Source organism: Pelodiscus sinensis, chromosome 9 (genome assembly GCF_052426305.1).
Source record: "Pelodiscus sinensis isolate ZL-2025 chromosome 9, ASM5242630v1, whole genome shotgun sequence".
Classification (NCBI taxonomy): Eukaryota; Metazoa; Chordata; order Testudines; family Trionychidae; genus Pelodiscus; species Pelodiscus sinensis.
Window position 1 is genome coordinate 1826066 of NC_143060.1, and position 25396 is coordinate 1851461.

General features: G+C 57.0%; 1 protein-coding gene across 9 annotated transcripts in view; it reads left to right on the plus strand.

Annotated features, from left to right (window-relative positions):
- ST3GAL3 (ST3 beta-galactoside alpha-2,3-sialyltransferase 3) overlaps nt 1-25396 on the plus strand; it is a 294731-nt gene that overhangs the window by 191793 nt on the left and 77542 nt on the right. For all 9 annotated transcript variants that reach the window (XM_089780382.1, XM_089780380.1, XM_089780378.1 and 6 more), the window contains one exon: nt 13791-13885. In XM_089780382.1, the coding sequence (XP_089636508.1) occupies nt 13810-13885 (76 nt within the window). In that variant the 5' untranslated portion in view covers nt 13791-13809. The remainder of the gene's footprint in view (nt 1-13790; nt 13886-25396) is intronic.

Below are 25396 nucleotides of genomic sequence, written 5' to 3' on the forward strand. Positions count from 1 at the left end.
CAGTGCTAAGCAAAGTGAGTAGCTAGTGAGCAAACGTGTAACTGAGAAACATCCCAGCTGAAGTACCCGTGGGCCCCTCATTGCACGTTCTGTGCTGCAGCACCCTGACAAGCAGAATGAAGTTACTGTGGACCTGCCTGCTTGTCTTGAGTGCTGCCTCTCCACCAGTCTCTGCAGCTCTTCTCTCCCCCTTGCAGTGTTCTGCTGAGCCTGGGAGGGGCTTGCGCTTGGCCCCCACCTCCATCCCAGGCTTGTGCCTCTTTGACATGGCTGGCAGGCTAAGTCTTCAGCAATCAGGAGCCAGGCCCCCCAGAGCCTCAGGTTGTGTTGCTTTTAAGAAAAGAAAGTTGTGTTTGTTTGACATGCCTTCTGGTGTGAGCCCTTAGCACGCCCGGGGGCACCTCCCCAAGCTTGTCTTGCAATCAGAAGGGCGGCACATTTCCTTTCGACCCCGGGAACCAGGGCAGTCACAAAAGTGCCGAATACTGTGAGATGGGAGATGCAGTTACTAGAGCTGCCAACATTTCTTAGTATCTCTGTGCAGTTTGCAGCCTTTTATGGCCCTGTTCTCACCCCACCAATAGAATTTCTGGTGTACCCACGTTCTTCTGTGGCATGTGAGCCTAACCAGCCCTCCTCCAGACAAGCCTTTCCACTGTAAAAATGTCTCGGCACTACCACCCTTTCTGCCACAAAACCACTGATGTGCAACCCTCCCAAACACCTCCACCTCCAGCCCACCTCTCACCCTAAGGGGAGTGTGACAGACCGGGCCGTGTCTGGGCACAGCTGAGAGCATCCGCTCAGGGCGAATTGCTCAAATCCGGGGCTTCTTACAGCCCCCTTGACTGGTGACCTCTCCAAACAGGCCACAAACCAGTCCCACAGAGCGCTTCAGCTGCCTGCCTGAAGCCTCCCGAGCAAAACCCCTTCGACACCCCAGCAATATCCGTGCCCCAGATGGCCCCGGGCCTATACACGGGTGCGGGGTCCTAGCACCCAATCCCACCTACCCCGAACAAGTTCTGTCCAGTTCCAAGAAACCAGCCACAGATCCCTGGTCAATTTACCCTCTGGATCTTACCCACAAATCACGCTGGGCCAATCCTTTAGAATCTATATCTAAAGGTTTATTATTACAAGAAAGAAAAGCCTGAGAGTAAGGTTACTAAAGTACAGTACGTTACATGCACCGAATCTCCCAGTTCTCGATGCAGGCTCTAGCAGAGATGTTGCAGCTGCTGGTTAAAAGTCCTTATTGCACATCCTAGGATCAGGATGGGTTCACAGGTCTTCCGGGCTCTTCAATCCCTGCAGTGCTGCCTCTGGGATGAAGTGCTGAGCCGAGAACAAAATGGCATCGACCACATGGCCTCTTTATACCTCCTTCCTGGCCTCTTCTAGTATGCAGCAGGTCACCTGGTCCTCAGCCTCTCTCTGCTGGCAGCTCTTGGGTCTCCGCCCTCCTGCTTTAGGTGTGTCTTTGGGCCATCAAGGGCCATTGTTCCACAGGGCTTCACTACTCAGCCTGTCCATAGCAATGCTCAACCACATTCACAGAAATTTTCAGCTTCCACACAGATTACAGATTCCTACCTACAGTACACACATAGACATTATACACTCACATAAATAGCGTACATAAGATCAACAAACAATAATCTCCCATTCAATACCCCATATGGCTCCCCCCACACCAATTTCTGGGGCCAACACCCCCACCTAGGGGTGCAGCAGCGATCTGGCTGCTTCCCTCCAATTCAGCAACGTGACAGGGAGTCCCTCAGGAGCCTTCTTGAAGCCCACTGCAGAGTTAGTGTTTGCTACTGATTTGTGTGTGGAAGCAACTCATAGGCTATGTCTAGACTGCAGGCTTCTTTCGAAAGAGGCTCTTTCGAAAGCATCTTTCGAAAGAGCCTCTTTCGAAAGAGAGCGTCTAGACTGCACGGAGAAATTTCGAAAAAGCGGCTTGCTTTTTCGAAAGAAAGCATCCAGTGAGTCTGGATGCTCTCTTTCGAAGACGGCCTCTTTACATTGAAGAACGCCTTCTTTCGAAAGAGGAGCTTTCGAAAAAAGGCGTTCTTCCTCGTGAAATGAGGTTTACCGCCATCGAAAGAAAAGCCGCGTTCTTTCGAAATAATTTCGAAAGAACGCGGCTTGAGTCTGGACGCAGGGGAAGTTTTTTCGGGAAAAGGCTACTTTTCCTGAAAAAACCCCTGTGTGTGGACACGGCCATATTGTGTGTTGGTCAGCTGTGTAAAGTCTCTGCAAAGACAATACAGCCGGAGTAGGATAGGAGCAAAGAACTCCTGGGGAGTGAATGCAGATCAGCGTGGATTTTCTAGGGGACCTCCCGGCCGGTCAGAATCGCCGCATGCAGTCACCAGAGCAATTCACCCTGAGCAGACGCCCTCAGCTGTGCCCAGACACGGCCTGGTCTGTCACATGGTGTGATGGCGTGTGCGGTGTCCCTCTGCACCCTTCCTCTGTAGCACTCTTCACGCTGACTCCTGAGTCCAGCTGATGTCTGCTCTCCCCCTTCCTCTTGGCTCTTCGTTCATTAAGAGCACCCCCCTAGCCTGCTGAAAGATGATCTGGAACATAATTGTTCTAAACTTGGGCTGACCAATGGAGTTGCCAATTCCAGGCTGTGGGTGATGGGGCGTGCGGCCATCTCAGAGCAGAGCCCTGTACCAAGGAGTGCGGCTTGCACCTTTCCTTTGCCCAGGGCTGTAATCTCACATACTCTGGGCTGTAATCTCACTCCACTTTGCTCACCTTCATGGTGTGTCCAGACACCCTGACACTGGGATCGCCTCCCTTCTGCTCAGTCATCTCAGAGGCCATGAAAGTCCCACCTGGCTTCTGGTAATAAAAACGAGCTGTAATTGAATCTCACCACATTGTCCGCCGCACATTACATACCCACCGTGGCACTGACATGATGTTAAGGGACTGGTTATTAAAAGAGTGTAATTACAACCCTACGTCTGAGGCTCTGCTTTTTGTCCCTTGCCACGTTGGGCCGGGTGTCATGGGCCTACAGACAGCGCGGCTTTGGCATGTTGCAATCTCCAGGCATAACGGGGCAGGTCAGGACAGGGGTTTTCTGCCTTAACTGAATTTCCTGTCTTTTGTCAAATGAACGCCAAACACTTACACACAAAAGCCTCTCTCTGTGTTGATGTGACTTGTATTCCTCCTCTTTCACAATGTCTGGGGAATCAGGGCAGCACACCCGCATGCCTTGTGTTCAGGCTGGTAGCTATCATGTCTCCAAACAGTCTGAATTGCCTTGTGGCATCGCATCCATGGCTCAGAGCCTCTGCGGGCTGCCCGGCATGCATGGCATTAGCCAAACTGGCGGGATCCTCCTAGTCCCGGGCTGGTGTGCACGGCTGTGCTCCTGCCCGTGTGAGCAGAGGCAAAGTGTAAGGGAAGGTTAAGTGTGAGGAGGGAATCCCAGCCGTGCTCCTCCGCACTGTTGAAGAAAGAGCTTTGCAGCTCTAGTACAGACAGGACTCCTTCCCTTCCAGAGCAGAGGAGCACAGGGCGTCATGACAACAGATGCCATATTTCAGGGAAACGAGTGTCTGATGCCAATGAGGTTTCTGCTCCCGGGGGGACCAACCCTGCCAGTTATTGGCGGTATTAATCCTGTTTTCATTGCTGTTTTACCACCATGCTTCCAGCAACTCTCCATGGCTCCAGGACCCCAGTGCTCCAGCTCTGCCCATTCTCAGGCAGATGATAATGCCCAAAGGCGCCCAACGGACTTGCCTCTCCCATGGCATCTCGTGATCACAACAGCTGTTCTACTCACGCCGTCGCTGAGCACAACCCTTCCAATACCTGGCACAGTCCAGACTGGACGGAACCGCCCCGAAGAGCAGACCTAAGAACCCAGAGTCCAGAGCTCACAAAGCCCTGGGGCAGGGACCAGAGGCAGACTACACATAGCAGCATGAACGACACATGATGCTGCTCAGCAACAGGCTCTGCTGCTAAGAAACCATGAGACCCGGTTGGACGACACCACGAGCCCTGAGCAAGGTGGCTGGTCTCCGCAGGATACTCCGTACATGACGGGCCTCCGCAGGAGAAGGCAGGTGGCGCTCTGTTCATCTGCTCTGCAAGCCCCAATGCAAGAGAGATGCCTCAGGCAAGACAGCCATTTTGGAATTCGTCCATCCAATAACGGAAAGCGATTGACTCAGGAGCTGCTGACACCTGACTGTGAAACCCTCCAGACTCGCCCTCTTGGGAGGTCTCCACAATCTCCCTGACAAGGTGGCAGATGCCAGAGCCCTTCCCTTACCTCCTAGGACTCTTGGGGGTCATCTCTGGTCCAGGCAGTGTCCGATGTCAAGATTGGGAGCGTCACAGCTCAGCCACAGTGTCGGACAGGCTGCCACCTTATTAACACAGTGGTCCAAGCTCTTCCAGATCCCAGGGAGGACCAATGAGCCTGATGTGGCCACAGAGACTCGTGGACTTGAACCAATGTCAGAGGCTGCTGAACAACAGCAACACGCCGCCCACAGGGAGAGTCACTGAGGAAGGACGGTCCAGCAGTGCGGGAACTCTGTTGAGACTTGGGAGACCAGGTTCACTTCCCTGCTCCACCCCACCGGCAAGTGGCCCAGTCTGTCTGTGGAAGGGGATGAAGCTCTGACCTGCCTCGGGGGAGTTGCGGGGATAAATAGATTAAACGCTGTGAGTCGCTAAGTGGGGTGGCCACACGCCCTAGAGCGAAGGGCTGGGGAATCAGTGTTGTCACTAATCTTGTCCACTGACACAGTGGCCTAAAATGGCCCCTTCCCCAATGCAGATTTGTTGATGTTCTGATCCCTCCCGACAGATGAAGTGAGCATGGAAATTCAAGCAAGGATGGGGAGAACGAAGGCTGACTCGGACAAGATCAAATAGAGCAGATGTCTTCAAGGCTCTGTATTACAGGCCTGCTGCCAAGTCCTGCCCCAAGGAGCTATCCAGGGTGGGAAACCACTTCATCAGGATGAATGACGGCAGCCTGCATCCCATCTCAGGCTTGCAAAGCACTGTCACCCTACAGCATGGAAAAGATCACATGCCGTCCGGACGCTTGCTCAAATGCTGGGGATCTGCAGCCAACAGCCCTCTGCAGTACCAGCCTCAGGACAGTCACTCGCAGAGATGATCTGGACTCCCTAGAGGCATCTGTACTCAAGCCCTGTGATTGACCCAGGCCCTTCCTGGCTTGTGAAGGAGAGTCATGAACAGCTGGTGCCAATCCTGATCAAAATAGCCAACCCTTCATTCAAAGAGCGAATCTTCCCTTCACCCTGGAAGCATGGAGAAGCCGAAACGATGCTGAAGAAAGGCATGCTGGAATATGTCTGTTTTACCCAGCTACTGCCCCAATGAAACCTCTATTCCTGAGCAAGCTTATAGGGAAGCTAGCCAAAGGCCAACTATATGTTCCTCTCACTGAAACGAATGTTCCCCGTCTGGACTTAGGCCAGGACATGGAACCGAAACTACGGAAGTCGTACTGATGAATGATTTGTCAATAGACAGCGAGCAAACATCTATTCTCGTTCTCCTGGACCTCTCTGCCCTGCACTTTGACACTGGCCCTGAAATATTGCTTTCTCAGCTGAGAGGTGGCAGGGGGCCAGATTAACATACCAAATTATTTGAGTCCTTCCTGCAGGGGCACAGCCAATGACTTGTGAAAGGAAATTGCACCTCCACAACTAGACCTTCGCGAGTGGAGTCCCTCAAGGATCAGTTATCTGTCTCCAAATTCTTCTCAGTTTACATGCCACCGTTAGGTGAATTGGTCTGACAACATGGACTCAAGTGCCAACAATATGGAGATGAGACATAGCTCTACTTTTTCTTCACTGTGTATAACCACACTACTACAGCCGAGATCGGCTAGCTAGCAAAACCTGGCCCCAGGCTAGACAGAGGTGATGCTGGTAGGTAAAGGAAAGTGTTCTGAGTTTGCATGTTCCTTTGGCTGGAAGTTCACATCCACAATTGTTCAATTTGGTTCCTAGTTTTGGAGGACTTTGGGTTCCTTGTTGATGCTGATCTCTTACGTAGCAGCATCCATGAATAACGCTTTCTGCCATCTTTGGTTGGCTTGATGATGAGCTGACCTGGGTCAGTCATGCCTTTGTCACTTCTCAGTTGGATTATAGCAACGTGATGACAAATCTCACTGGAATATTAGGAAACAACGTCTAACTATGAGAGTAGTTAAACTCTGGAATAGCCTTCCAACGGAGGTTGGGGGGTCTCCACCACTGGAGGTTTTGAAGAACAGATTGGACAAATACCCGTTAGGGATGATCGTTTTATTTTGTCCTGCTTCAGCCCAGGAGGCGGGACTTGAGTTCCTGAGGTCCCTTTCAGCCCCACATTTCTGTGATTCTATGAGGTACTCCATCATGAAGCCTTCAGCATTTGGGAAACTCCAGCAGTACAGAACATTGAAGCACATTTCCACATTACTGCAGTCACCTCAGACCTATCTTCCACTCTCTGCACTGGCTTCCCACTGAGTTTTGAATCAAGTTCAAAGCCTTGATCCTTATCTTCAAGCCCTCCATGGTCCGAGCCCAAGGTATCGAAAAGAGTCTAAAGCTCTGGATGAAGCCTGGTTGGCAAGTCTGGGACTTTGGCACAATGGAACACGGTGATAAGTCTTTGTGGGAGACCAGGCTTTCTCAGGTGTCAGTCTAAGACCGTGGAAGGAGTTCCCCCAGGATCATTGCAAACCTCCCCACCTTCTGCTCCAGGTGAAAGGCGTGCTTCCTTGACCTTGCCATCTCTAACGTAGACACAAAACGTGTACATGTAAACACCAGCAAACCCCTTTCTGCTTCACATGCCTCTTCCTCTGGGACAAGGATGGGAGAACAAACGTGGCAGATCTGTAGGCGCGTTATTTAATGCACTGCTGGAAGGGTCTCAATACTGCGGTGGTTAGTGGGGTATAAGAATCCATGTAGAACAGACTCGTAGCTCTCCTCCAGCGGTGAGAGCTGGTGAATAACTGATTTTTTCAGTTCACTGGCAGTTCTGAAAAGTTAAAATTACAAAGTTGGATTTAAACTAAAGAGAAAAGCAAAGGAGATAAAGGGCTAGAGTCATAAACCAAGCAGGGGCAGCAGTCCCTTTTATACCCATTAGCCCAGCATCTTGGGTTTACTCAGTACTAGATGAATTCCCTAGCACCCCCTCCCCTGGATGAGAAGTCATTCTTGCACGCTTTGCCCAACGCAATGACTGACCAGCCACGGGTCTGATACAGAGTGAACAGTGTGAGCAGGGTAGATTGAGAGCGCTTGACTCTGGAATAGCTGGCAGGCTGGGACCGCGGAGGCCTGGGTTCAAGGCCCTGGTTCTAGCTGAGTGACCTACCTAGGCCACTGGATGTAAGGGAGGGAGGGCAGCGGTGAGAGACGCACTGCTCAGTAACCTCTAAATCCCTTTGGGCACGTCTACACAGCAGGAAGTCCGAGGCAGGGCCCTCTTCCTCCGACTTCCCTTCCTCCTCGTACATTGCAGGTTACGGGAGTCGGAGTAAGATATCCTCCAGCCCGACATTACTTTGACATTGTGCCCAAGTAGCTGCTTGTGGTGTGGACGTGCACGTGCTATTTCGGAATAACGTCAGTTACTCAGAGAGAATGCGGCTGTGGAGACGTACCCTTTGTGACTGTAGCCAGGACCTTTCCTGCAACACCGAAGTATTCAGGTGCCCCCGACCCCAGTTTAAGTTATGCTGAAGCTATTTAAGCAGTATGTACAAAGCAGTATAATTGTTTACAGCTTGTTATTACACTACATTGGCCCGTTCCTAGCAAGGCTGTTTTGTATTGGGCATGCTGAAAGGTCTGTGTAGCCGGAGGTACGTTTCCAAAGAACACCTGGGTCTCTTGTTTTCGTTTGGAAAAGTGTCCTGTGCATTTGGTGCCAGGTGCTCCCGCTGCTGGGCATCAGTGAGATGCTGTTGGCTGTGGAGAGAAGTATTTTCTGGCCTTCCACACTGAAGGAAGCTGAGGGATGGGACCTACACGTGGAGAACCTGGTGCGATCTCCATCTCCTTTGCTGTCTGGTTTCTTTGGGGGGTAGGTTCTCGAGGCTGTCCTGGAGGAATATGGTGATGGGTTTGGGGAAGACCCTCCATCAAGGCAGAAGCCTCCTTTCACAGTTTAACTAGCTCCCGGTTGTGAAGGCCTGCTACCTTCTAGAGTGTGCGTGTAGCCACACGGGCTGTCCCTCCTCCTTACAATGAGAGTTTCTGGTGCTGGAGCCCAGATCTGTGCAGGCAACAGCCTCTGGGCATTACCACGCAGGACAGGTAAAAAGGGAGAGCCTGTAGCCTTCTTGTGAGCAGCGCGCAACCCTGGCACTCCTACTCAGCTGCAAAGACAGAAGTCTGTGGTTAGTCTGTGGCTGCATAGACACGTGTGCCCTCTGCATTAGCTGCTGTTCTCAGCCTCTCCCTTATAGCTCTCTGCTACCAGAGCCCCAGAGTCCAACAGATTCAAACAAGATCTAGACCCCGTCTGTGTGGAGACTCCGGGGCAAAGGCCCCGGGAACATCAGTGCTGACAATGCCTCATCCGCAGCCCGTCTGTTCCGTAGCTCGCTGAGGAGTCGCAGCACACAGTGCCACCTAGTGGGAGTGTCCTCGCTGGGACCTTTGAAGCCATCCATGGCTGGGGTGCAAATTTGGGTTTTCTTTTTAACTTCCATCAAGGGCTTCCAAGGAAGCAGCCCGGGAGCAGCTGATTGTATCCTTGGCGCTCTGCCCGGGAGCCCTGGTGCACCAGCTAGCCCAGGGCTCTAGACGGGGTTACTTGGGCTGTTCACAGGGCAGAAACTGGAAGGTTCAAGAAGGGGATTTGTTGTCAGCCTGGCCCTGCTGCCGCCTGTGAGGCCCCACATCCGTCTAGACCTTGGGAGTTCGGCCTGTCTCGTGCAGGCCTTGTAAAACGATCCCGCTTTTCTTCTCCCAGCCCGCTGTGCCGAGAGAGGCCGGAATGGCGTTGTCTGGGGGAGGGTGTTGGTCACGGGCGACTGGTGCCTGCAGGGAGGGGCCTGAGGGGGCACCCCAGTTAGCAGTGAAAATGGTGGCAGGGCACCGCCTGTGCGCTGCCACGAGGCCCCGCTGGGGTTAACCCTTTTCCACGCCAGCTCCTGGGATTTCTGACAGGATTAATGTCAGGAAGAGATGAAGTCAGGCTAGGGCGCCCCCCCTTCCCTGCCCTTCTCTGCAGGCTGGGGTGAGCGGCAGACTGAGCTGCCTCTAACTGAGCCTCTCCCCACACTCTCCTGAGGGCTGAGCCGGGCCCTTCTCAGCTCAGGCTAGCTCTGTCCCCCACTAGCCACTGGATCGGTCCCTAGCGCTTGTGCCGGCTTCAGACGGTGTTGGGCTCCCTGCAGTGCATCTGCGCCTGACACCAGAGGAGGAGATGGCTTCGTGCCAAAGCAAATAAGTTGTCTGTTTGGTTTGGAAATAGGATTTGGAGGCTCTAGCTGCCTTTGTGAGCGCTGCAGAGGTATGTGCCGACTGCACGTTACACTCCATCGTCTGGAGTGGCTGGGTTTCCTTCTCCCTCTAGCAGCGGGCAGGGCGAGTGGGGCGGCTGCCCCGGGCCCCGCACATGCGCTGCTACCTGTCAGCTGTGGCCGTGGTGCATGCGCGAAATTGTGCTGCCCCGGGCCCTGTGCCCCATGCTTCAATAGGCCCCACGCCCTGGGCCCCGCAAAACTCTCCTCCGCCCCTGCCCTCTAGTCCCTTCTCCTGGGCTCCCCAGTAATAACAAAAGGTCAGGACAACAGTAGAGCGCTCATTGGTCTGTGCAGGTGTCGGTTCACAAGGGCTGTAGCCTGTATACCCGCCTCGGGCCCATGGGACGGATCGGGCCCCTGCCTGCCCTGCCCCCCCACACACTGCTCAGAGCGGCTGGCGGCGGGGGCCACGTGCCTCGCTGAGCGCCACAAGTGGGGGGAGGAGTCGCATGTGCCCTGCCCCCGGCACAGTCGCGCAGCTCCCATTGGCCGGAAGCTGACCACGGAGCTGCCTGTTTGCAGGGCAGGCAGCATGCAAAGTGCCCACGACCCAGCAGCTCAGAGCAGTGTGGGGGGTGGGGCAGGTACAGACCTGCCTGAAGAGCCTGCTGGGAGCTGCCTAGGTAAGGGCCGCCTGGCCAGAGCCTGCAGCTGGTACCCCAGCCCCTGCCTCCCCAAGTCTCTGCCCCTCCTACACCTCTACTCCACGTAGCCCAAACCCTCCTCACCATTCCCGCTCCTAGACTGGGCACGCAGGTCACTAGCCCATCCTGCCCTGGGCCACAACTCAACCCCCATCCCCTCCTGCACTCCTGCCCCAGGTCACAACCCCTCCTGCACCCCAGCCCCCTACCCTGAGCTCCCTTCTGCACCCAGCCTCCATCCCAGACCCTGCACCACCTCCATTAATATCATGGAAGAATGGGGCCCTCGACCACTATCCATACTCTTGGAGTGCTCCCCCCATCAAAAATGATTGCCCACTCCTTTCTTAGAGGTCCATACAACCAGGAAAAAGTGAACAGAGATGTGATATTTACTCTTTTCCACAGACAAAACCCAAGGATCTCCAATGAAAGTAAGAAGTAGCAAGTTTAACACAAACAAGAGGAAATATTTTTCACACAACACACAATTCATCTGTGGAACTCACTGCTGTGGAATGTTATAATTGCCAAAAGTGGGCTCCGTTAAAAAAGAATTGGATACGTTCATGGTTGGTAGGCGCATCAGTGGCTTTTAGCCAGGGTGGCCTGGGATGCAGCCCCGTCTGGGGTGACGCTGAACGAAGGAAGGAATACACATACAATTGGCTGTTACCCCTCGAGAGAGAGATCTTGGAGTCCTCCTGGGGAGGTCTCTGCAAACATCTGCTGAACGTGCGGAGGCAATCAAAGCTATCAGAGTGGTGGGACTCTGTAGGACAGGGATAGGTGATAAGAAAATATCATACTGGCTTTATAGAAATCCATGGATCACCACGGCCAATGCTGAGTGGCTGTGTCAGGCAGGTTGCTCCAGAGGCAGGGGCGAGATGGAGACTGGCCGGGGGTCACTGAGGCAAGGAGGGTCATGGGGAACTGGGTGATCCTGGGAGTGCAGAGACTGATAGGCCTGGAGAGGGCAGTGCCGGGGCCGTGTCCTGAAGAGGGCCCTGCGAGCCAAGAGACTGACGTGAAGATGGGGGAGGTGTCCAGGGAGCCGACTCCTTCCTGCTTCTCATTTGGGAGCTGGTCTGTGTGACTTGCCACAGGTGTTAACTCCAGAGGGGGAATTCTGAGTCCACTGTTCCGTGGCCACCTAGACTATCCAGCCTCCTGCACTGGTGAGAAGTGCTGAAAAGTGTCTCCGGTCAGTGCTGGGAGGGCCGAGGGGGTTGTATATTTTCCAAGAAGTAACCGAAGGGAGGTACTTTCTCTCTCTCTGGTATTCTGTAACTCCATGGTTACGTTGCGTAGAACAGACAGATCTGACAAATCTCCCCGTGCAAATACTTCCAGCTGTTTAAACTTAGATAGTCTCAGAGAAATACTGAACCTAATAGTGTTCAGAATATACAAAACGCAGCCTTTTAGAGACGCCAAGCTAATTATCCCGCCTTCCCTGTCTTCCCACCAATGTTACCCAGGTTCTTCTAGCAGCCTGGGCCCTCCTGCCTGTTGCAGACTGGTCTTCGTTCCCTTCCGAGCTGCCACACGGCCCGCTCTCTCCTGTTTCATGATTGTGGATTGTCTTGCTAGTGCTATCGCCTGGACTGGTGCGAATTGGTCGCTCCTGGAAGCTCCTTAGATAGCCCTGACTTCTCTCCCCTCCCTGTGGTGTGCGCAGGCTCCCTTTCCATTGCTTGTCGTTGGGGTTGCACCGTGTTTCGAGTGCTGTGGCATTCAGCCAGTATTCCTCCTCCTGCCGTGGTGGCCGTGCTAGGGTCTGAAAGTGCCTTTGCTTCCCAGCTTCACCTGCAGCTTTTTCTCAGCTTGCTTTCCGGTTTGTGTTGGGAGGGTGCTGCTGCCGCTTTCACACGCTGACAGGCGCGGATTTCCACTGGGGGGTGCACACAGCAGCCCTCGGAGGGAGGAACGCCGTCAGCACACACCAGCCTCCTTGGGAACGGATCAGGCCGCCGCAGGCCCAAGGAATGCGCGTGTATCCCCGTGCTGCATTCCGCACAAAGGACTAAGCAGCAGCATGTGTCTTCTGCATAACGAGGCTCTGTGGCCGTGCTAAGGCCACGGTTGGTTGTGAACTTTTGAAGGCACAACCCAAAGTTTGGTTCAGCGTTGCGAATGTTTTGGTTCCAACAGCCTCTGGTCCCGAGAAGCTCTGAATCCTGAGCATCTCCTGACCTTGCTGGGAAATGCGCTTGCTGCCCTCCGTGCTGATGAGTCTTCCCTGCCGGCCTCTAAATCTGTCCTCAGCTCCCACCTATCTTGGAGCTAGTATTCCCCTGCGTGGCAGCATCGTGACCTTTTCCATCGGGGGCCGTTGTCTTCGCTGCAGGCCAGAGATTCTTCCTCCAGAAGAGAACAGGCTGATTAATGGCTCTTGTCTTTCCCTAGGGGGAATGTTTCCACAGGCTTCCAGGCCCCAGAGCACTCGGCAGGTTCTCGTTTGGCAGTGGGTGCGGGTGACTGTCCTGGCTCGGTTTGGGGGCAGGTGTCCAGGATCACGCGCATGTTTAGTGCAGAGAAGCGAGGCGTGCCTCTGTTTCTAGCTCTGCAAGCTCGTGAGTGCTATTGCTCAGCCTCCCGAACCTTTCCTGTATCTGCGGGGCGGCTCAGACACTAGCACAGCCTGCGTGGGCCAAAGGGAAGCAGCCAGCTTTGGAGATGCCCCTCTGTCTCCATTCCCCACTCACCCAGCATACTCTACACTCACTCTGGCACAGCTCTGCCTGCAGCCACCTGGCCTGTCCCCTCCTGGACACGCCTCTGCTCCCAGGCAGCATGCGCCAGAGGCTGGCCAGAGTGCCAGAGCTGGCAGGCTTCTGGGATCCTGCACAGACAGGTCTGTGGCAAAGTGCTTAGGGACGAAGCACTTTGCTGTCTTGCTGCGCACACCCTGTCTACTGCTCGGAGCAGAAAGGTCGGTGGTGAGATGAACGAGTTAGGGTCCCGTGTGTCCCCTGCCCTGTGTTCAGAGCCCCGCCGGGCGCCTGGCAAGGTGGGCAGGGGTGGCCGGGGCAGAGCCGGGGGCAGCCAATGGGATGCAGTGCCCCCCAGCCCTCAGAGTTGCCAGGAACATGCCTGGGGCTGCTCCAGCGGTGATTGAAGGGGGCCGGGGCTCTGGGCACTGCCGTTGCCATGGCAAGAGGCCTGGTCTCTCTTGAATCGCCAGGCCCCAGGGGAATTGTCCCTCGGTCCCCCCATCGGCAGGCCTGTTAGAACACGGCAGCGGCTAGTTAGCCTCAACTCCAGCGCGTTCTCGCCTGGACCGTATCCGCACGCCTGGCGTTTCCTGGCTTGCTGGGACTAAGCTCGCCTGCCAGGCGGACAGGCTGCACGTCCTTCTGAGCTGCCACGTGGCAAGCGCCACGGTTCTCAGCTCCGCCGTGAAACTCGTCTTGGTTCCTGTGTGCGGATTCAAGGTGGTAATGAAATCTCTTTGACTCCTGCTGCCCTTCTCCCGAGAGTAGGGAATCAGCGTTTGGGCAGCGAGTCCCCGGGACCTGTTCCTCCCCAGTTCACGCTCGCGTGTCTCCCGTTTTGTTTTTCAGGTTCTCCAAGCCAGCGCCAATGTTCTTGGACGATTCCTTCAAAAAGTGGGCCCGGATCAGGGACTTTGTGCCTCCCTTTGGAATTAAAGGACAAGGTATGGAGGGCCTGGGCTGCCGGGGAGAGGGGTGTGGCTGGGTGGGTGTGTGCAGAGAGATTTGGGCTGTGATTTGAGTACCGTGTGTACACGCCTGCTCTGAGAGCCCAGCCAGCCAGAGTCTGGCCCAGAAGCTGGCGCTTGGGAGCACAGATAAAACTGGTGAGAGTCCGAGTGCGGCAAAGCCAGGCTTAGCTGGCGTGCTCGGCGGGGCCATGTGTACAGTACGGCTCTCAGGTCGCTAAGGATGCGGGTTTGTAGCAATTTGGCAGGTGGCAGAAGCCCCTTAAAACACCTCGGTGAGCGAAAACCAGTCTGGCTGTGGGCAGAGGGCTGAGTAGTCCTGTTGGCAGAGCCCTGCCTGGCCACTGGCTGACCGGCGCCATAGATCTACCTACATAGCGAGGCTGCTGGTGGGCTCCCGGAGGGGAGACAGCAGACCCCAGTGCCCACTCAGCTACCGCGGCAATGGGCTTAGGAGCAGGAAGACCGAAAGCGGGACCCAGGATTCCCTTTGGTTCATGCCGCTGTGACACTCGGAGCAGGTGGCCCCACGGTGGAATATACTGACAGCAGCGAGAAAAGCCCTTCTCTCTGTGGACGGTCAGCTGGCCTAATGCCCCTTCTTGGGAACAAGGCAGGGCGGGCCAGAGGAAAGCAAACCAGGGCCCGTTCCGAGTGTAGGTGGCGAGGGAGCTCCCCTCCTCCTTCCTGAGAGGCAGGGTGGGCCAGGTACGCAGCCGAGGGATGTGCCTCCGCAGGTGAGTGGAACAGGCCTGCTTCGTTCTTCTCCTCCTTCCAGGCCAGAGGGGTCTGCTGTGAGGCGTTGGTGTGCGCCAGCCTCCCCCTGCCCCGCCCGACCTCGGGGTTAACTCGCTGTGGGCATGGCTGGGGCAGGCCACGCTCTGAGGGGTCGTTTCAGGGTGTCTGCAGAGCCTGGAACGTGTTACGGCGCCACTTGCCCTGGCTCACGTTTTGTCACAGTCGTGAGGGCTAGAAACCAGGAGGGCTGCGTCTAGACTGGCAAGTTTTTTGTGCAAACACTTGCCAGCTGTCTACACTGGCCGCGTGATTTTGCGCAAAAGCCCTGACGTTCTACTGTCTGAAATCAGTGCTTCTTGTGCAAATGCTTTGACGTTCCGATTCGGGCAAAAGCCCTTTTCCAGAAATGTTTTTGCGCAAGAGGGCCAGTGTAGACGCTAAAAACTGTTTTGCGCAAAAAAGCCCTGATGGCGAAAATGGCGCTGGGGGCTTTCTTGCGCAAAACCGCGTCTAGATTGGCACAGACGCTTTTCCACAAAAAGGGCTTTTGCGGAAGAGCGTCCGCGCCAATCTAGATGCTCTTTTCCACAAATGCTTTTAGCGGAAAAACTTTTCTGTTAAAAGCATTTGCGGAAAATCATGTCAGTCTAGACGTAGCCGAAGATTTTTTTCCTGCTTCAGGTGGAAGCTTTAGTTCAGACTGTGATGTGGCCAGGAACCGGGGCAGTCTCAGGCGTGGCCCCAGGAGTCGAGCCTTGGAGGCAGATCCCGCTAGCCGATGTTTCGGTAGCAGAACAAAGCTCAGACTTCGTCGCCGTGCAGCCTCTCCCCTCTCTGGGGGCACGTGAGAGGGGCCGCTGCTGTGCCAGCCCGGGGCGGGACGGCTGCAGACGCGTCAGTGGAAGCACAAGGGGGAACGCTGGATCCGCCTCTGTTCCAAGCAGGCACGCGAGGGTGCGGGTTGGGGCAGGTGTGCTGGCCCCCGGCGGTGAGCCTTGACGAGTGCACACGCCTGCAGCCAGGCCTAATCAAACTCATTTTGCTAAACTGAAGCCAAAGGGAGCAACGTGCCAGAGAGGAATGACAGCCTGGCTCTGGGTTTCCTGGCTGCTGCCAGCTTGTGTCACCACCGCAGTGATATGTAAATCTCTGCCTTTCTCTTGGGTTTCCTCAGTCACACCGAGAAATGAGAAATTGCCGTTCTTGAAACGGCTGAGAGCTGAAGCAATGGGGCGGAAGCAGCCGAATGGGGTTTTCAGTGCCCTCCTGGGACTAACCTCGGGGCCAGGTTTCTGTCGAGAGCAGTTTCTGTGTGGGAGGGATGAGTTATGGAGCCGTGCGCGGCCGGGTTTCTAATGGCTGTGCTGACAGGCAGGGAGTCTAGCAACGCGAGTGGCGCCCCTGTTGGGTCACACATCACTGGGAGTCCGTGCGTCCGTCTTTTCTAGCCATCCTAGGGGGCCTGCTCCAGACGAATGGACGGACTTGATGATGGGATCATTAGGGCTTTCAGTCAGAGCGTCTGGTGCTAGGCAGGCAGTGTGGAAGGAGGCCCTGGGCCGGGTGTGCATGGGAAAGCGAGCGGGCCGAGCAGCTCCGAGGCGGGGAGCAGGGGTGGGCGCCCTGGAACTGGCGGGCGGGGCTCTGTTCTGGTGGGAGGGAGCCCCTGGGACTGGGAGGTGGAATGGTTTGCCATTGTGTACCTCGTGAACGGCCCATGTCTAGCAGCCCTGGCCCCAGCCAGGCTGAGGTCGACCTGTTCTCGTCGTCTAGTCCGCACGCAGGATGCACCCTTCCAGGCAGGCTTGGAGCTCGCCCACCTCGTTACGCTGCGTTTGGCTCTGACCGGTGAGCCCTGCCTGCTGGGCGGCTGCTCAGGACACTGCCCAGCTGACCTGCAGTGCCCACAGCTAGGGCTCGGCGCGCACAAATGTAGTCAGCACACGTGGGCGGTGATCCAGGCAGTCGGGAGCTGGCCCATCGTGTGCTCTTCAGAACCAAGCAGTGAGGCACTGGGAGCCCACCCAGCCTGCCAGGAATCCCAGCAGTGGGAAGCGGAGCAGCCCAGCCCGCTCCCCTGAGCCCTGCGTTGCCCCACTTGCTGCCACCACGTGGTAAAGCAAAAGCTGGGAGATGGGCCGGGGAGCAGGGCAGGCTGCTGGGTCCCTCCGGCGCCCACCGCTGCTCCACCCTGTGCCCGGCCCCCCAGGTAACTCCTCGGGCTATCCTGGACCCCACGGGTCTCCTCCATTGGACAGCTGAGGTGGCCTCTGCGGGACCTCCAAAGTACGGGGTCTGGGGCGGCCACCCCAAACCATGCTGTGCAGGGGCCAGCTCCGCTTCTGGGCTGCTTTTAGGGACCTGATCACACGGAGCCAAGGCAGCTGGGATCCCTCCCCTGCGCATGGGTTCTGAGAAGGCTGCTGTCGAGCTCGGTGCGTTTCCGAGCAGGTGTGCCCAGGCAGAGGTTGTAGACCAGGAAGGCCCCTCGTGATCACCCAGTCTGATCTTCTGCATTGGTGCCAGCTGGCCTATTTCAGACCAGAAAGGCCGGGAGACAAAGGGGCCAGCAGTGTCCATGTGACCCAGCAACAAAAGTCCAGTTACTGTGGGGGGGGGGGGGGGCGGGGGCACCAGATCATCAGCCCACACTGGCCCCAGTGTAGCCGGGACCCCTCCAACCTGCATCTCCTGAGCCCATAGGCAGCAGGCTCTGTGTCAGCCCCGCTGGGAGAAGGGGGAATGGAGAGGACTGAGGGATGGGGAGAGAGGAGTTGGCGGGGAGCAGGGTCTCAAGGAGGAGGCGGAACAGGGGTGGAGCCTTGGGAAGAGGCGGGACGGGGCAGGGCTTGTGGACGAGATGGGGGGGGGGGTCTGTTTTCAGAAGTCAGAGCGTTGGCACCCTGCTTCTGCTTCACGCAGGCCCCCGCCTGTGGTTTTGGAAGATGATACAGTCTTGATTGAAAGACACCAGGTCTGGAGACTCCCTGCATCCCAGGGATCCAGTCCGCTGGTCGATTGCACTTGCTGCCTCCTGAGTGCGCCTGGGCTAAAGCTGTGGGGAGGCCGAGTTTGCAGTCTGGTACGGTCGCAGACTCCGAGCCCTCCAAGAGATTTCAATTCTGTTGAAAAATGTCTCCTTAATTGGCCTGGACTTTGGCTAAGTTTGCTCTGGGGTGAGATGTGGCAGCTGCTCTGGGACAGGAAGAGGAGGGTATAATATCTAATGGCTGCCGCAAGGGTGCTGGGAGGCAGCAGAGTCAAATTACCCAAGAAACGCCTCCGATACCGAAACGCCTGCTGTGACACCGGCACAGAGTGTCCTAGAACTCGGCTGCGCGGTGCCAGCAGCACAGCGCCCGCTGGGCCACGGCCTTTGTCACTCTCGGGTTACTTCTGAGGGCGTGTCTGCAAGAAGACGGCAGTGCGGCTGTGGCCAGCGGGGGCAGCTGATTGGAGCCCCTGGGTCTTGGAGCAAGGCGCACAACTTGCAGTGTAGACTCTGGGCTTGGGCTGAGCCTGGGCTCCGAAAACCCGGGAGGTGGGAGAGTTTCTGCACACGAGTTCCCGACGAGCCTGACCCGGCTGGCCCAGGCGCTGAGCCTTGGCGGGTTGCTTGCTGCTTGGTAGATGCACCCTCGAAGGGCCACCTGCCGAGGGAGCAGCGCCATTTCCTTGCAGAAGCCAGTGCCCCAGCAAGCACTGTGTTCAGCCCTGGGCTTGTTCCCCAGGCGTGAGGCAAGCGCAGCACAGGGATGGCTCCAGGAAGCCTGAGCACTTTAACGGGGGGAGGGAGGTTCCACTGAAACTCCTTCTTCCCTCTTTGTACGAGTTTGTGGCCACGCCCCTCTGCTGGCATGGAGGCTGGCCTGGGTGAGCACTCACGCCGGCTGGGGCCTGCCTGGCAGGATTCGTCGGGGGAGAAGTGCCTGGCAGTCTTACGGCACCAGTGAGACTAGTAACGCTAGAGGAAGCCGCCTCCCGCAGCTGGGCCGGAGGAATCCCAGAGCTGTCTGGCGCAGGGAGGGCCAGCGAGCCAGGTCTCCGGTGCCCTGGCTATTTCTGGAGATCACGAAGAACCATATTTGTCACTAGACGTTCTTACGATGCAGAAAAAGGGAGTAAGCAGAGAAGTGTGTCCAGGAGTCGCCCGTGGTCTCGAACCGGAGAAAGCAGGCCGCTTCGCTGGGCTTCAAATGCTTTTGGCTTAAATGAAATCGGATGTGTTAATCTCGGCTCCGCGCATTCCATCAGGGATCGTGTCTTTGTTTCCCGGTAATTGCTGCTCTGCAATTACCTTTCTTCTAGCGCTCTCGTTATGCGTGGGCCGGCTGGTGCTGCGGGCTGTCATTGGAGAAGATGTCCGTTCCCTGGGCCGGCCCGTCCTGTCACCATCCCAGATTTTGCATTCCACTCTGGCATCTACAAAGTGGTTTTTCAGCTGTAATAAGAAAATGGGAAGTTCAGTTTTGCATCTTGGGTGTGTTTCATGTAAAACCAGTGGGAGGGGGACTTGCTGTCTCCCCAGGACAGGAGCGACATCCGGAATAGTGATAGATCGCTTGACAACGAAATCTGAGGCTTTGCCTGGGCACACAGCCTAATTGCTGTTCTCTGCAATGGCTAATTGTCATTCCCGTGCCTGGCTGAACCCTGGCATGGTTTCCTGGGCGTAGCCGTGCCTGTGGGAAGCACCCAGCTATTTGGTGTTTTAGCTGATCGGAAGTTCCTTCCTCAGTGGAAATGTAGGCTTTGTCTACCCCTGCGGCTGGCCAGCGCCGGCTCGCTCGGGCTACGGGGCTGTGCGGACTTTTGGGTTCAGACTGGAGCCTCAACTCTAGGACATTGCAAGGTGGGAGGGTGCCAGAGCTGCCTGAAACAGCCCCTGAGCCTGAGCCCCAGGAGCGCAAAGCAGCGGGCATGGGCCAGCCGTGGCTCTTCCTTTGCAGCCCCAGAACTCAGGGGCCCGCCAGAGCTAGCCCGCCACTGCTCCCAGAAAAGTTCGCCACCCCTTTCTTCTCCACGTGCTCGAGCTGCAGAGCGTCTGGCTTCCTGGCATGGATCCGGTTTTATCGCCGTCACTAAACCAGAGTCACTTCGACATCAAAAGCAGAATTTACAGTGGCCCAAAGTATTGCTTCCCCGCCTCCCCGGACCATGCCCCGTAGTAGCAACAGCCACGCATGTGTGGTCCTGCCCATCCCACGATCGGGTCTCTCTTGCCAGGTTTCCCCTCTTCTCCAGCTGGCTAGGAGGGCGCCTTTTATATGGCTGGCCTGGTGGGTTCTCTTGCACTGCTGCCTGTCCCACACCAAGCAGCATGGCCTTCTGGGTGTCCCCTCTAACTAATGCAAGGGTGTGACGTCTGTAGTTGTGTCCAAGGATAGTGTGGGACCGTGAGCCACACTGGCTGTTAGTACATGGCTGTCTGTCCTCCTCTGACCAGTGGAGGCAGACTTCTGAGTTAGCCCCAGAATTAGACTTTTGCTTTGGACCAAAACCAAGAGTTGCTCTGATTTCGTGCCAGTTTCCACGTGATAAAAGTTGCTCTTTCCCCAGTTCAGGTAACCCCACAGCCATGAAAAAGGAACCTGCTAAAGGAATATGTTGAGGGAAAGAAGTGAAGGGTTTTACTGAGCTACAAGCGCTGGCTTTTGCATGCTACACAGATTCCAAGGAGAGGTTATGCTGTGGATGTCAGGGTTAAAACCATCCATCTTTCTGAACAGCCTCTGGGGAGAGGAGAATCCCCTTCTGCAGGCTGGCACCTCGCCCAGGAGCGGGCAGTGGTCGGGAAGCGCAGGGACCATTCTCAGGTGGAGTCTCTCCTCTTGAGCCCGCAGTGAGCAGTTTGTGTCATAGGGGTGCTGAGAGCCTGTGAAACAAACTGTAAATCCTGGACATCGTGGAAACCGCGTCAAGCCAGGGGATGCAGCAGCCCCACCCCCAGTTCCAGCACCTGTCTAAGCAAAGGGCATGTGAACTCTAGGTTAAAATTCCTCCCAGGTGTGCCTGAGTCACTGCACGCGGGTAATTCCCTCCTTTGTAGTCTGCTCGGGCGAGAGAAAGGCAACACTCTCTTGCTGACTTCATGAGGTTGCCCCTCCCCCTGGAAATATGACCATCCTCCTACTGTTTTTGTGGGCCTTAGAGCAGGGGTGGGCAATAGTTTTTGACGGGGGCCACTCCAAAGTTTTGGAAAGTGATGGAGGAGGAGGTGCGGGGTCTGGGATGGAGGTTGGGTGCTCAAGGGAGCCTGGGGTAAGGGATTGGGGTGCAGGAGGGAGAGTGGGGTCAGGGAGAGAGTTTGGGTGAAGGAGGCAGTTATGACCTAGGGCATTGGATAGAGGTGCAGGGGTTTGGTTTGTAACCATGGGGAAGACACTGGGGTGCAGGGGTTTGGGGTGCCAGATCTGAGGGGGGGTCTGGATGCAGGAGGGGGGCAGAGGGTTTGGGTATGTTGAGTGGGGAGAAGAGGGTTGGGGAAGGAAGGAGCTGGGGTGCCAGGGGCAGGCTCTGGCCAGGAGACTTACCAGCCAGCAGCCCAACCAGCCTGCCTGCAGAGCTAAAGCTTGCAGAGCTTAAAAAGTTTCCCTGCCTGCCTGCCGACCGGCCCCGTGCTTGCCCAGGCTGCACAGCCATGTGCTTGTGTGAAGAACTGAGCTGGAGGGGGACGTGGTGCTTCATGTGCTGCCTGTTATTCAAACAGGCAGCTCCCATTGGCCAGTTTCGGGCCAGAAGCCGGCCAATGGGATTGTGCTGGGAGCGGGCGTTATTCCTGAAGCCTTCCCCCCTTCCCTCCAGGCTCACAGTTTTTAAATAGAAACGGCCCGGCAGCTGCTTTCTGAGCAGTGTGTGGGGCAAGCCGGGAAGCCTGCCTGGGGCTCCCTGCTGCGTCCACGGGCTGGATCCGTCCTGCAGGCTGTATTCTGCCCAGGCCTGCCTTAGAGGGCCGAGGGGAGGCCCGGCCTTCAGGCCTGGTGGCTATGGTTAGGGCCGCACGGTTGTCCAGGCCAACAGAGAAGCCAGTGGCTAGTCTAAAAGGCTCATTCCTTTTCAGGTAACCTCTTAGCTCTGGAGCCTAACTCCTGACAGCTCTGCTCTGCCTTGGGCGTGCTGTGCGGGGAGGAACGGGACTGGCAGGGACGTGCTTACCGCCGCTTTCCCAGCAAGGCGTGCGGGAAAGGCCCACGCCGCGCCCTGCATCTGGCCCGGGAGGGACAGCGGCGGCTGCTGGGTGAGTGAAGTTCAGTGTAGTACCGATTCAGCAGAGTCGCTGAAGCTCGCCGGTCGGAAACACGTGCTGGTGCTGTCGTGAAGATGGTGGCTAGACATGGCGCTTAGACCCAGGCTGGCGCTCCGTGGGCACCGTCTGCCTCTTTCCTTCCTGTCGGCTTGTCTCCTTTTCCAGCAGCCTAGGAACACCCAGGCCAGCTGCAGCGCTGCTCTGCTTTCCTGCCCCTGCTCTTCTGGAGACCAAGCTGGCAGAGCGGGTCCCAGCAACTCGAGGCCTTGGACAGTCTCTAGGCGGGTGTCTGTGCCCAGGAAAGGAGACGGTCGCGGGGCACAGCTGTGCAGCATGGCCAAGGAGCAGAGCAGCTGTTGCCTTCCCCCAAAGAGTGTGCGGATGAAATGAGGCGGGCGGGGGCTGCCACGGGGGTTTGCTTTGCAGCGTGCCCATCCCCTCTGCATTGTGGGGCTTCCTGTTGTCGCCTGGCGCAGGAGGAGCAGCGGCACCTTGTGGCTAAGGCTCAGGACTGGAGCGGTGATGGGGCCCTTGGGTTCTCTTCGCAGGTTTGCCTCTGGCTTGCTGTGGGCCCTTGGCTGCACCTTGGAGCCTCGGCTCACCCACAGGAGACCGTGTCCTCTCCTGCTCCGCCCTGGGCCCCTCCCCACCTTGGGTCCGCCCCACCCCCCACACTGCCCTGCTCCGCCCTGGGCCCCTCCCCACCTTGGGTCTGCCCCACCCCCCACACTGCCCTGCTCCGCCCTGGGCCCCTTCCCACCTTGGCTCTGCCCCACCCCCCACACTGATCTGCTCCGCCCTGGGCCCCTTCCCACCTTGGGTCTGCCCCACCCCCCACACTGCCCTGCTCCGCCCTGGGCCCCTCCCCACCTTGGGTCTGCCCCACCCCCCACACTGCCCTGCTCCGCCCTGGGCCCCTCCCCACCTTGGGTCTGCCCCACCCCCCACACTGCCCTGCTCCGCCCTGGGCCCCTCCCCACCTTGGGTCCGCCCCACCCCCCACACTGCCCTGCTCCGCCCTGGGCCCCACCCGCCCCTTCCCCTGTCACGAGCGCCCCCCTGGCCATGTGCGAGTGCCTGCACGCGCTCTCTCTCTCTCTCTCTCTCTGCGGAGGCTCTTCCCTCACTCCGCCCTCCAGTCTGTGCAAAGTAAAGCAAGTGCCTTGCGTGGTGCCTCTGCCCTCCTTAATGTGTCTCCGTTCCTTCCTACTCTGGGGTGGGGCAGGGCCTCCGGCTTCCTTCCTGGAGGCAGCATCTTCGCCCTCTCGGGGCCCATCTGGTGTCAGCCCTTTGGCCAGGTTACAGTCCAGTTCCCCTTCTGGGCTGCGTCGCTCCTCGGTCCCTTCTCCCACTGGCTGATGGGGCGTTGGAGGGCCCCAGCCCAGGGACCCTGCAGATAGCGGCTGTCTGCTGTGTCCATTCCAAAGCTGCTCTGATTCCCTGGGTCACTCCCAGTGGCCCTGGACATCTCTTCTGGCCCACTGGGCACCCGGTCTTCACTCCTTGGGTTCACGCAGCAACTCGCTGCTGCTGTCCTGCAGCTCCTTTTGTACGACCTGCCTGGCCCCCTTTGGCTGCTCCCCTGTAGCTCCTCTAGCTTGCTCAGACAACCTGTCTACTGCCCTTTTCTTGGGCGGGGTGTGGCAGAACCAGCGGCCTCCCCAAGGGCCTCGTCCCCCCTCACGGGTCACAGGACAGATTTCACTTTCAACATTACAATGCCTTTGTAGGGGGAGGGGAATAATTTTGCTTCCATGGTTTGTGGCATGAATTCTAGGGCACTATAACTTGCACTGGCTCCTTTGACATGGAGAAGACTCCAATTCAGACTGTTAGACGTACTTATTTACACTTGCACCCTCTTATTAAAGCCATGTAACTTTCACATCACCCTGAATGTGGCACACGGGATCCCCTGAGTTCAGGTGTCTCACAGCCTGAGGGTCTAGACTGAGAGCAGCTGCTAGGAGGAAATAGGAACCCGCTACTCTGAACAGACCCTTCCCTTCTGCTCTCAGAACGTATGGCTGTGTTGAAACAGCAACGTTTCCTTGACAAGGCTAATGTTGGCCCGCAGAAATTGACAAAAGCACAGTCGCCAAAGCGTGTTCACACTTGCTCCCTCTGGTGACACATCACAGTCACATTGGGAGCTCCCTCGTTGACAGCGTGAGCTGTATCCTGCAGTGCCTGGCGACCCCGCCTGGCGCTAGGTGTTATAGGAACACAGCCATGCTAAACGTCCAGTCGGGCGCCGCGTGGGGTCCCAGCCCTGCAGTGGTTCGTGGCTTCTGTTCATGCTGTTTTCCAACTGCCGCTCTGCCCTGTGCGCTCCAGCATCAGCCGGGAAAGTTCAGTGGTGTGCGCACAGGGCGGCGCAATTCCTCTGGAAGCTCCTGATGGAGGAAACCTCGCAGATGCTGGACCTTCAAGTTGGCATTGCTGTCAGCAGTCACAGAGCGTCGCTTTTGGGCTAGGGCAGGGGTGGGCAAAAGCCTCTCAGGTGAGGCTGCGGTGGAAGGAGGCAGAGCTGGGGCTGAGGCTCCTCAGTGGCCCGTCGGCCATGTGGTCCCGGGCTAGCCCCGGAGACTGGAGGAGCTGCTGCCTCAGTTGTGCAATCTGGGGCTGACCTGTGGCTGCAGAAGCGGTGCCTCCGGGGCCAGCCCTGGGCTGCGTGTCCATGGCAACGGCGCTTCTAGGGCCACTGTGTGATCATGTTGTCACGGTGCCTCTGGGGCCAGCCCCAGAGTGTGTGGCCATGGCAGCGTCATCTCCAGCCTCTGGGGCTGTCCCAGGGCCGTGTGGCCTTGGAAGAGGCGCCTCCGGGGCCAGCTCCAGACTGGGAGGGGGGGCAATAGACAGTGGAAACATTCCAAGGTTAGCGCCAGAAGGCCTTGCAGCAGAGTAGGGCGGGGCACTGCTCCATGGTGTGGCAGGTGCTTGCAGATCACCGTGGATGTTTCACAGACATCAGCACGCTTGTTCAGGGCCGTGTTACTGATCATACAATTCCCATGGTTATAGCCGCGTGCTGCACTTTGCATAATCGCTGTGTGCACAAGGGCGACATGTTTGCTCGGAGTGGAGCCCTGTGGCACGCCGCTTGGCAGCACAGGTCCGAGGGCTGACAGAGGGGCCCAGAGGGCTGCTATTCACACCAGGGAGACGTTGAGGGGGCACTTGGACAATGAGGGGCACGAGCATGTCCCCTTTCCCTGCTGCATCCCATGTAATACAAATCCCTGCACGATGGTGCTTGAACAGCTGGGCCTGCAGTGACTGCTGTGTGAATCTGTGGAACACAAAATGCCAACATACCCTTATAAAACCTGGCCGTTGCTGGCCAAGGTAAATGAGGGTGAAGCACGCCAAAGCGATCGTGTTTGCTGGGAGAGGGGAAAACCTCGCAGCTTTGGGTAGGTCCGGCTATCACAGTCAGAGTCCAGGGGGTTCCCAGGCAGCGAGACAGAATGTGTGGGCGTAGGGGAGCCCTGGAAGAAGAA